This window comes from Ranitomeya variabilis, chromosome 5 (assembly GCF_051348905.1).
Source record: "Ranitomeya variabilis isolate aRanVar5 chromosome 5, aRanVar5.hap1, whole genome shotgun sequence".
Classification (NCBI taxonomy): domain Eukaryota; kingdom Metazoa; phylum Chordata; class Amphibia; order Anura; family Dendrobatidae; genus Ranitomeya; species Ranitomeya variabilis.
In genome coordinates this window covers 224,078,632-224,090,699 of record NC_135236.1, presented here as the reverse complement: position 1 = coordinate 224,090,699, position 12,068 = coordinate 224,078,632, and the positions used below count along the sequence as shown (strand labels likewise).

Genomic DNA, 12,068 nt, shown 5'->3' with positions numbered 1-12,068 from the left:
CTTCTGGAAAATTACTTTTATTTTTCTTTTACGTTGTGAGTTACAAATTCCTGAGGAAGGTTCTCTAAACGCAATGAGAAATGGGAAGAGGGGCATGATCTAAACCTAAAAATTTGGACCGACTGCTATCACTCCTGGGCTTTCCCGAGTGCTACGGTGTACTCGGCGAGATCTGCAGTCCCACTCCTACAATGGCCACTTATCTCACCAGTAACAAAAGGATTGGTGGTGGTATATCTGCTGGAGCTTTCTTTCCCCCAACGTGCTTCCACCTGAAGTATCGAGCTGGGGTGTCCTTTTTTCCAGCCTTCCCCTGCCAAGATGTAAAGCCACAATGGAATGTAAATGTATTCACAGGGCACTGCCCACCTATTGCCACACACTATACTGGGCACATGCCAGTGATGCAAAGCACACTGGGGCAGAATCAAGTCAATAAATATCTAAATTGAAAAATACTGATGTAACAGCATTTCTACTGTTGTGAAATGCAACGAAAAAAATCCAAAATAGAAATATCGATGAATCCATGAGTTGATGCTCACTATTGCGGCTTTTTAATTGTCCTTTTTTTTCCCCAACATAATTCATAGGGTAGGTACACGTGCAGAGAGAGACTACCCATGACGTTTAGTAGTTGGCAAATTGCCTGCCTGTGTAAGTCCTGCCTGTGTCTACTTTCGTAAATGTCTTGCATGGATTAATATACTGGCAAAAACTACAGGAACCACATATGAGACCCCACTGCTTAATGGTCCAACCAGGTCCTAGATGGTCTTGAAGGGGTGAAGAAGCTATGGACCTTGTGGTCACATACAGTTGGTTGGACTACTTTGACCATCTAAATGCCCCCCTATGCAGAGACATTAGACTGCTGGTCCAGATCAGTGGTAATGGCGGACAGTCTGTGTAGGGGACCTCCCAATACCATCTCGGTCTTGTTTATATGGCTGCCTGAACACATCATTCGTTTCCGCTGTCTAAAAGTTAGGCCGCTTTAGGAAGCCTGCTCCACTCTCGGTAAATATAAAGGCAGGTGATGTGAATGCAAGCGATATTTCGGCTCATTGATATCAGCTAGTCCAATGTTTAAAACCCAAAGTTGGTTATTTATGAGGTGCCGAACCTTTCCTGAAAAAAAGAGCGCAGAATTCAGATGAAGGAAAGCTGTCATCCATGAAAGATAAATGAATACACAGAGCCGCATCAGACCCAGAGGGACAAAAGATTAGAGGACATTAGAATCCATTTACGGGGATGTTCTCAAAGGAACAAGTAGCTACAAGATGATAAGGAAAAAACAACAGATGTCCTTCCTTGAGGACAATTGCTTCTTTAGTAGTTTGAACCAAGGACTGGAATGTTAAAGGAGGGGAGCATTTTAATTGCTTGATTTGTGGTAGGTAGATGGCTTCTTGGTGACCTAACAATTCACATGATTTAAAGGGAACGCATAGTCAGAAAAATTACCTGACGTTTTAGTCACGTTTTTTTAATGTTAAACCACTTTGCATCTTTTGAAGTTGGTAAAACAGGCCGAAAAGACTAAACATGCACAGCAAATACAATACAATAGATGTCAATTGTTTTTAACATTTTTTTTTTTTTCTTAAGCGCTTTCTCACTTGGGTTTTGGAGTCTACCTGCCAGAAAATGACATTGCGTGCGCATACCCTATGTGTGATACTTCACTGAATTCAATCAAGACCTCTGCCCCCCACAACATGCTGCTCTGAGATGGGGTAGCAAAAACCTGTTGACAGATTCCCTTTAAAAACGCAGCAGTCAAATGATAGAAAGGAAATTGGAAAATTTCAACAGTACTAAAACTCGGTGGCCATGAGTTTTTACGAAATCACGTCCAGTATGAACTGTTCAATGCAGCAGATTTTCTGCATAAAAAATTCAGCATATATACTACATGGGAACATTAGTGTAGACGATGGCTTCTGGTATGTGCAGTGCTCTCCCCTGAAGCTGGGAAGTGTACACCTGTCTTCAGAGGTGCAGTGACTGCCGGAATGAGCGGCTCCTGCACAAGACTTGCTGGAGCTAGCGATGACGCCACTCGTGTAAATTGTTATCATGCCCACAGGAGTGTGATAACGTGGAGAGATGGCTTACTAGTCCCTTATTAGCATAGCAAACGGCGGCAATATAAATGCTTTATTTTAAAAACCTCCATTTGTACAGTAAAGCATTATATAGGGATAGTTGGGCAACTTTATTTCATATAGTTTGTACGTAATATTATGTATGATCTGAGAATGAATTATACCGCTGTCCGCATGCCACTCTTAGTGATGACCTGTACGCAGTAAGTGCCTATAACCCACTTGTAGCATCTGCAGCCAACTAGAATTTTATGTTGTCTGTATAAGTGCTTTAGTAACTTTGCGTCAACCTTCACATTATGTAACATGTTGTTAACTACATGGTTGTCCTTTTTCTGGATGTCCTCAGCACTTTGTTGGACATGTTGAATATCCGTGTCCAATCTGTTCCTTCTCGGGGAAGATACAGAGTTGTTTCTATTCTCCCCCTAGTGAGATTACAAGCATGCACAATATATGTACGGGTGGTTGTGGGATGGTCGGCAGGAGCAGCGTTGGTTTATGTATGTTATGGTAGACTTGTATGTGTCAGATGAAGTGCTTTATCTAATATGTCCTTTAATTCTGTATTTGTTGAAACTCTTGGTGCCTGACTGCTTAACTATTGTGTTTGCATGTAGTAGTGAAATGTTTTTTTTTGTCGCTGTTCATTTGCAGGTCAGTATGGAAACAAGTTGAATAATTACATTAGACATTATGAAGGATTGTCTTTTGACATGGACTCGTTAAACCAAAAACACCAACGTGCCAAGAGAGCAGTATCCCATGATGATCAGTTTGTCAACTTGGATTTTCATGCCCATGGAAGGTAAGAGCCTGTTTTCAGTTGTTCCTTTGACACATTTTTTTTTTTACTGTTTTTTAAAAAATGGACAATTTTCACACACTGGTGATACATAAGAAAACTTGCTCTTGAAGGATAAAATGACACCACATTTTTTTTAATGTGCCTTTTATTCATTAAAAGGAATCTGTGAACAGGTGTTTTTTTTATGTAATCAGAACCACATGAGGTAGGGATGAAAACACAGATTTCATCAATTTGTCCCATGTCAGGCTGTGTGCTGTTGTTTACTTACAATGAAGGTTTTATCACTGGTTGATCATTGCCCAGACTACAGAAGCACTTGCATGCTAGTGTGACTCCGCCCCCTCCTATGATAAGCCGCTCACTGTGTATAGACCATGTGCATACAGAGCCTGGTATGAGTGGGGTTAGCTTTCTCAGCTCTGCAGCATTGCTACATCTAAAAACTGTGTGTCAGAACAGCTGCACCCAGTAATCTAAGTGATTCCAGGTCTCTTTGCCTACATCGTGCTGCTCTCAGATGAGGTAGCAAAAAAGTAGGCAGATTCCCTTTAACAATGTCACAGAAGTGTATAGATTAGGGCTGTGGTGTCGGTAAGTTTAATCCACTACTTTTCGATTTCCCTGACCCCAACTCTCCGACCACACAGCACTGGTCACTACTGAGCATGTACATAAAGTGCGGCACAGATTCATCTCCGCACCGACCCCACAGCACTGGTCACTACTGAGCATGTGCATAAAGTGCAGCACAGATTCATCTCTGCTCCGACCCCACAGCACTGCCCCCTACTGAGCATGTACATAAAGTGCAGCACAGATTCATCTCTGCTCCGACCCCACAGCACTGCCCCCTACTGAGCATGTACATAAAGTGCAGCACAGATTCATCTCAGCTCCAACCCCACAGCACTGGTCACTACTGAGCATGTACATAAAGTGCAGCACAGATTCATCTCAGCTAAAAGCCGGGATCCTTAGATCAGGAACAGATCAGACATTTATACGACATTTCATAACTTTCCCAAATTATTATGAAGACATTTACAGCACATCCTGCATTGTACTACTGTACCCAATGGATTATATATTTTAGGAGTAATATTTTACTGCCAAAAATCAGTCATTGAGGTACAACCAGCAGTAACAAGCTACCAAATGTTCTAGTAAGTGCGCTGTGCTGGGAGCATTTCCTTACTACCAGTGAATGGAGTCTGTAAGCCAAATATCCAACTCCTCTACTTGCCCAACTCCTTCATAAATAGTCAAAAGTTCTGTAAAATAAATGGTAAAATCTGTTATTAATGTTAATTATGCAACATTAACAGATATGATTTTCTTTTTAAAACTGGAGTGGGCAGAAATGTTCCAAACCAACCCAATACTAGCTGACTGTGCAGTACTGGTCACCACTTGTTTGTTTGGAGAAATGCTGTAATGTCCCTGGCAAACTTGTAAAGCAGAAGACTCTTTAGGAAAATGCTGGCTGTGTTTTTTTCTGAAATTTTTTTAAGCCACTTGAAGATTGGTTTTTCTTTTTACCTCTTTGCGTCTTTTGAAGGAGTTAAAAAAAAATAAAAAAAAGTAAGATTCAACATATGAACATTTATCAGGAGAAAATGGTCACTACAGGACAAGCTGCCTCATGCCTCCTGATCCAGCCAGTCCCCCAACACACTGATTTGCAGCTCTCTGCCACTATATATTGTACCCTGCAAGCTGAGGTATGGACATGGTTACACATAGATCCAACAACTGAGCTCGGCTCTGTCTGAAGCATAGAAAACTGTGATTCTACCGTAAATGCTGCACCCAGTAAATTGAGCGATACATCTCTGTAATCGGGGTCTCTGTCCTTACCTGTCAGATTGTATTGCAGAAACCTGTTAACATATTCCCTTTAGAACAGACGCTCCCCCTTTAGTAACTAGACCCAGTCCACACTTACTTTTCTTTTGTATTGTCACCACAGCCGTGGGTGTGATTGCAGTGCACTCCAGTAGGTTTCTAACACATTCTGGGGACACATAACTGCCCTCGCATATGGGTCTCCTCACTGTCTCACTATACAGTTGTGCTCAAAAGTTCACATACCCTGACAGAATGTTTGCTTTCTTGGCCTTTTTTCAGAGAATATGAATGATAATACACCAAAATTTTTGTCCACTCATGGTTAGTGGTTGGGTGAAGCCATTTATTGTCAAACTACTGTGTTATCTCTTTTTAAATCATAATGACAACCCAAAGCATCCAAATGACCCTGATCAAAAGTTCACATACCCTGGTGATTTTGGCCTGATAACATGCACAGAAGTTGATATAAATGGGTTTGAATGGCTACTAAAGGTAGCATCTTCACCTGTAACCTGTTTGCTTGTAATCAGTGCGTGTGCATAAAAGCTGAGTGAGTTTCTGGGATCCAGACAGACTCTTGCATCTTTCATGTAGCCACTGATGTTTCTCATCAAAAGTTCACATACTCCATTTCTTAATACCGTGTATTGCCCCCTCTAACATCAATGACAGCTTGAAGTCTTTTGTGGTAGTTGTGGATGAGGTTCTTTATTTTCTCTGATGGTAAAGCTGCCCACTCTTCTTGGCAAAAAGCCTCCAGTTCCTGTGAATTCCTGGGCTATCTAGCATGAACTGCGCACTTGAGATGTCCCCAGAGTGGTTCAATGATATTGAGGTCAGGAAACTGAGATGACCACTCCAGAACCTTCGCTTTGTTCTGCTGTAGCCAATGACAGGTCGACTTGGCCTTGTCTTTTGGATCGTTGTCATGTTGCAACGTCCAAGTAAGTCCCATGCGCAGCTTCTGGGCTGATGATTGCAAATTTGCCTCCAGTATTTGCTGATAACGTTCTGCATTCATCTTTCCTTCAACTTTGACCAAGTTTCCTGTGCCTTTGTAGCTCACACATCCCCAAAACATCAGCGATCCACCTCTGTCCTTTACAGTAGGAATGGTGTTCCTTTCATTGTAGGCCTTGTTGACCTCTCCAAATGTAACGTTTATGGTTGTGGCCAAAAAGTTCAATTTTGGTCTCATCCCTTCAAATTACCTTGCTCCAGAAGTTTTGAGGCTTTTCTCTGTGCTATTTTGCATATTGTAGGCGAGATACTTTATGGCATTTGCACAGTAATGGCTTTCTTCTGGAGCCTCGACCATGCAGCCCATTTTTCTTCAAGTGCCTCCTTATTGTGCATCTTGAAACAGCCACACTACTAGTTTTCAGAGAGTCATGTATTTCTGCTGATGTTATTTGTGGGTTTTTCTTTGCATCCCAAGCAATTTTTCTGCCATCTCTAGACAACATTTTTGTTGGTCTACCTGACTGTGGTTTTGTTTTTACAGAGCCCCTGATTTTCCATTTGTTAATCACAGTTTAAACACTACTTACTGGCATTATCAATTCCTTGGATATCTATTTATCCCTTTCCTGTTTTATACAGTTCAACTACCTTTTCCCGTAGATCCGTTGACAATTCTCTTGCTTTCCCCATGACTCACAATCCAGTAATGTCAGTGGCTGGATGAAAGATGCAAAAGTCTGTCTGGATCCCAGAAACTCACGCAGCTTTTATGCGCACACACACTGATTACAAGCAAACAGGTCACAGGTGAGGATGTTACCTTTAGTAGCCATTCAAACCCATTTATGTCAACTTCTGTGCATGTTATCAGGCCAAAATCACCATGGTATGTGAACTTTTGATGAGGGTCATTTGGATGTTTTGGGTTGTCTTTATGATTTAAAAAGAGAAAACAGTAGTTTGACAATAAATGGCTTCACCCAACCACTAACCATGAGTGGAGAAAATTTTTTGGTGTTATCATTCATATTCTCTGGGGAAAAAAAAGGCCAAGAAAGCAAAAATTCTGCCGGGGTATGTAAACTTATGAGCACAACTGGATATATGAATATAATATATATTCGTGATTCACTTAAAACATGTAGTTATTTCAGTGCAGTCTTGTGCAATATCACCCCCCTAAATATTGACACTTGTATTATAAATCTGTATTAGAATCTCCAAAACCAAAATGTTCCTTTTATCTTCAATGTGGCTTGATGTCATGTACTAGTTTGTGCCTATTTTACATTTATATGATCTTGGATTCAGTATAGAAGTCTATTTCCATTAAGAAACTGCTTGACGTGTAGGCCACCAATGTTTGCTGGACCTCCTTTAGGTTCTTTTAGTATCCGTGCTCACCAGCCTAACATTACCTTAATAGTTTCACGTTTTCATTGTGGCTCGGTCAAATGATTGTGTGACCGTGTTTTCTTTTTTCTTCTTCCATGGACTGAATCTGCACATGAAGAAAAAAAATCACATCTTGCAGTAGCTTCTTCTGTGTCTGGAGGGATTCGTCTATTCAAGTTTATAGGTGTATAAAAAAAAAATCCCCCCAAAAATCTGGAATTCTTAAGGAGCCACCTTATAGCATCCGATTCTTAGATACTTTGCAATTATTATTATTATTATTATTATTATTATTATTAATAGTCATAATCTTTATTTATATAGAGCCAACATATTCCGCAGCGCTTTACAGTTTATTATACAGCAATTGATTACATGGGGTGCTGTATTCAGTCTTGTATATTTTAACGATGGCTGCTATATAAAAAATGGATGCGATAAATATGAAAAATTTCTTCCAGAAAATTTGGACAATTTTTATTTTTTAATACTTTGGTGTAAATCTGACCTCACTATCAAAACTGTGCTAGTGAGTGTAATGTTCGTGCAGTTTTGTAGATCAAACTGCTTTTTCCCTACAGAATTGAGTGGCGTTTAAGGAGTGATTGGCAAATTGCAGAAGTCCAGCATAAAATAACGCAACTAATATTTTTATGATGCCATGACGAATGTAGAAGAATATTTGCTTATTACTGTATCTTTCTGCATTTGCACAAGCAAGTTATTTCCTTGCTTTACATTCGCTTGGAAGCCACTCCTTAATTGTCCTGAGTGCAGAAGCCTTACAGCAGTATTACTACACTGTATATTAGGTTTTTACTTTATCTTCAGCTATTTATAGTTGGAAAACGCCTTTTAACTAGTGAGTTTCAGCCAAAAAATCAAACACTGCCTTATCTGTGCTGTAGCCTATTACTCCTTGCTTCCTTTTTACTTAAAATAACCCCTTCTTCCTCTCCAGAAAGCTTTTGAGCAGCCGGTATCAGCCTGACCAGACTGTAGGAGCATGTGACATTTCTAACCTGCAACTCTCCTGGAGAGTAGATAGTACAGATCTAACCTGCTGTCTCATACACACTTTTAAGCTGGAGTTACACTAAATGACTTACCAACGATCACGACCAGCGATACGACCTGGCCGTGACCGTTGGTAAGTCGTTGTGTGGTCGCTGGGGAGCTGTCACACAGACAGCTCTCTCCAGCGACCAACGATCAGGGGAACGACTTTGGCATCGTTGAAACTCTTCAACGATGCTGAAGTCCCCCTGCAGCACCCGGGTAACCAGGGTAAACATCGGGTTACTAAGTGCAGGGCCGCGCTTAGTAACCCGATATTTACCCTGGTTACCATTGTAAAAGTAAAAAAAAAAAAAACAGTATATACTCACATTCCGATGTCTGTCACGTCCCCCAGCGTCCACAGGGTTAAAACTGCTTTCGGCAGGAGCGCTGCTAATGCACGCGCTACTGCCGAGAGCTTCCCTGCACTGAATGTGTCAGCGCCAGCAGTAACAGCGGTGACGTCACCGCTGTGCTCTGCTTTACGGCCGGCGCTGACACACTCAGTGCAGGGAAGCTCTCGGCAGCAGCGCGTGCGTTAGCAGCGCTCCTGCCGAAAGCAGTTTTAACCCTGTGGACGCCGGGGGACGTGACAGACATCGGAATGTGAGTATATACTGTTTTTTTTTTTTTTTTAACTTTTGCAATGGTAACCAGGGTAAATATCGGGTTACTAAGCGCGGCCCTGCGCTTAGTAACCCGATATTTACCCTGGTTACAAGTGAACACATCACTGGATTGGCGTCACACACTCCGATCCAGCGATGTCAGCGGGGTGATCAGCGACCAAAAAATGATCCTGATCATTCCCATCCACCAACGATCTCCCAGCAGGGGCCTGATCGTTGGTCGCTGTCACACATAACGAGATCGTTAGCGGGATCGTTGCTACGTCACCAAAAGCGTGACGTTGCAACGATATGGTTAACGATATCGTTATGTGTGACTCAGCCTTTACAAGTTCGTTAAGTTACTGGTGTGTTATCAAATGTGAACACATGCTCGGCATTCACAATGTGGGAAATGCACTCCCTCTATGGCTTTCTCCCCTCTCCCTCTATGACTTTCTCCCCTCTCCCTCTACGGCTTTCTCCCCTCTCCCTCTACGGCTTTCTCCCCTCTCCCTCTACGGCTTTCTCCCCTCTCCCTCTATGGCTTTCTCCCCTCTCCCTCTATGGCTTTCTCCCCTCTCCCTCTACGGCTTTCTCCCCTCTCCCTCTACGGCTTTCTCCCCTCTCCCTCTACGGCTTTCTCCCCTCTCCCTCTACGGCTTTCTCCCCTCTCCCTCTACGGCTTTCTCCCCTCTCCCTCTACGGCTTTCTCCCCTCTCCCTCTACGGCTTTCTCCCCTCTCCCTCTACGGCTTTCTCCCCTCTCCCTCTACGGCTTTCTCCCCTCTCCCTCTACGGCTTTCTCCCCTCTCCCTCTACGGCTTTCTCCCCTCTCCCTCTACGGCTTTCTCCCCTCTCCCTCTACGGCTTTCTCCCCTCTCCCTCTACGGCTTTCTCCCCTCTCCCTCTACGGCTTTCTCCCCTCTCCCTCTACGGCTTTCTCCCCTCTCCCTCTACGGCTTTCTCCCCTCTCCCTCTACGGCTTTCTCCCCTCTCCCTCTACGGCTTTCTCCCCTCTCCCTCTACGGCTTTCTCCCCTCTCCCTCTACGGCTTTCTCCCCTCTCCCTCTACGGCTTTCTCCCCTCTCCCTCTACGGCTTTCTCCCCTCTCCCTCTACGGCTTTCTCCCCTCTCCCTCTACGGCTTTCTCCCCTCTCCCTCTACGGCTTTCTCCCCTCTCCCTCTACGGCTTTCTCCCCTCTCCCTCTACGGCTTTCTCCCCTCTCCCTCTACGGCTTTCTCCCCTCTCCCTCTACGGCTTTCTCCCCTCTCCCTCTACGGCTTTCTCCCCTCTCCCTCTACGGCTTTCTCCCCTCTCCCTCTACGGCTTTCTCCCCTCTCCCTCTACGGCTTTCTCCCCTCTCCCTCTACGGCTTTCTCCCCTCTCCCTCTACGGCTTTCTCCCCTCTCCCTCTACGGCTTTCTCCCCTCTCCCTCTACGGCTTTCTCCCCTCTCCCTCTACGGCTTTCTCCCCTCTCCCTCTACGGCTTTCTCCCCTCTCCCTCTACGGCTTTCTCCCCTCTCCCTCTACGGCTTTCTCCCCTCACCCTCTACGGCTTTCTCCCCTCACCCTCTACGGCTTTCTCCCCTCTCCCTCTACGGCTTTCTCCCCTCTCCCTCTACGGCTTTCTCCCCTCTCCCTCTACGGCTTTCTCCCCTCTCCCTCTACGGCTTTCTCCCCTCTCCCTCTACGGCTTTCTCCCCTCTCCCTCTACGGCTTTCTCCCCTCTCGCTCTACGGCTTTCTCCCCTCTCCATATAGGGAAGTATGGAGTGTGTGTGGTTGCTGAACGAGCAATTGGCTGACGGCAATGTTATGTGTATGATTGGCTTCTGTCTTCTATCCCGCTGCATTTAGCAGTATGTGTCAGAGTACGCCAGGAAGATGTCACCAGGTATCTATAGTCATTGAGCCCTCGATAGGCTTTTATTGTAAAGAAAATTTGCACTAGATTCCTCTGTATGGAATAGTGCAGAGTAAACTAGATGGGTATTTCCTGAAGGAACTACAGATAGTGCTTTGGAATGGTGCCCGGGCTGCCCCTGCAAGACATTCACACTTGGGTGCCCCTCAGATGCTGGTTTGGTAGTTGTAGCCCCTCAGGGTTGAGGATTTGGTGGGCGGCGCCACTCTGGGTCTGATTTGGCGGGCGGCGCCACTCTGGGTCCGATTTGGCGGGCGGCGCCACTCTGGGTCCGATTTGGCGGGCGGCGCCACTCTGGGTCCGATTTGGCGGGCGGCGCCACTCTGGGTCCGATTTGGCGGGCGGCGCCACTCTGGGTCCGATTTGGCGGGCGGCGCCACTCTGGGTCCGATTTGGCGGGCGGCGCCACTCTGGGTCCGATTTGGTGGCCCGGGTCACTCTGGGTCCGATTTGGTGGCCCGGGTCACTCTGGGTCCGATTTGGTGGCCCGGGTCACTCTGGGTTTGATTTGGTGGCCCGGGTCACTCTGGGTTTGATTTGGTGGGCCGGGTCACTCTGGGTCCGATTTGGTGGCCCGGGTCACTCTGGGTCCGATTTGGTGGCCCGGGTCACTCTGGGTCCGATTTGGTGGCCCGGGTCACTCTGGGTCCGATTTGGTGGCCCGGGTCACTCTGGGTCCGATTTGGTGGCCCGGGTCACTCTGGGTCCGATTTGGTGGCCCGGGTCACTCTGGGTCCGATTTGGTGGGCCAAGTCACTCTGGGTCCGATTTGGTGGGCCGGGTCACTCTGACTGACAGCAGGATAAGGGAATGGCTGATAACAGAGAATAGACTGACAGCAGGACAAGGGAATGGCTGATAACAGAGAGAATAGACTGACAGCAGGACAGGGGAATGGCTGATAACAGAGAAAAATAGACTGACAGCAGTACGGGGAATGGCTGATAACAGAGAGAATAGACTGACAGCAGGACAGGGGAATGGCTGATAACAGAGAGAATAGACTGACAGCAGGACGGGGAATGGCTGATAACAGAGAGAAATAGGCTGACAGCAGTACAGGGAATGGCTGATAACAGAGAGAAATAGACTGACAGCAGGACGGGGAATGGCTGATAACAGAGAGAATAGACTGACAGCAGGACGGGGAATGGCTGATAACAGAGAGAATAGACTGACAGCAGGACGGGGAATGGCTGATAACAGAGAGAATAGACTGACAGCAGGACAGGGGAATGGCTGATAACAGAGAGAAATAGACTGACAGCAGTACGTGGAATGGCTGATAACAGAGAGAAATAGATGGGTATTTCCTGAAGGAACTACAGATAGTGCTTTGG

General features: G+C 45.3%; 1 protein-coding gene across 1 annotated transcript in view; it reads left to right on the top strand.

The window, feature by feature from the left end:
* The window catches only part of ADAM10 (ADAM metallopeptidase domain 10), a 232,388-nt gene that overhangs the window by 66,581 nt on the left and 153,739 nt on the right, over positions 1-12,068 (top strand). Inside the window, exon 2 of the mRNA XM_077263832.1 lies at positions 2,772-2,922. Coding sequence (XP_077119947.1) covers positions 2,772-2,922 — 151 coding nt within the window. The remainder of the gene's footprint in view (positions 1-2,771; positions 2,923-12,068) is intronic.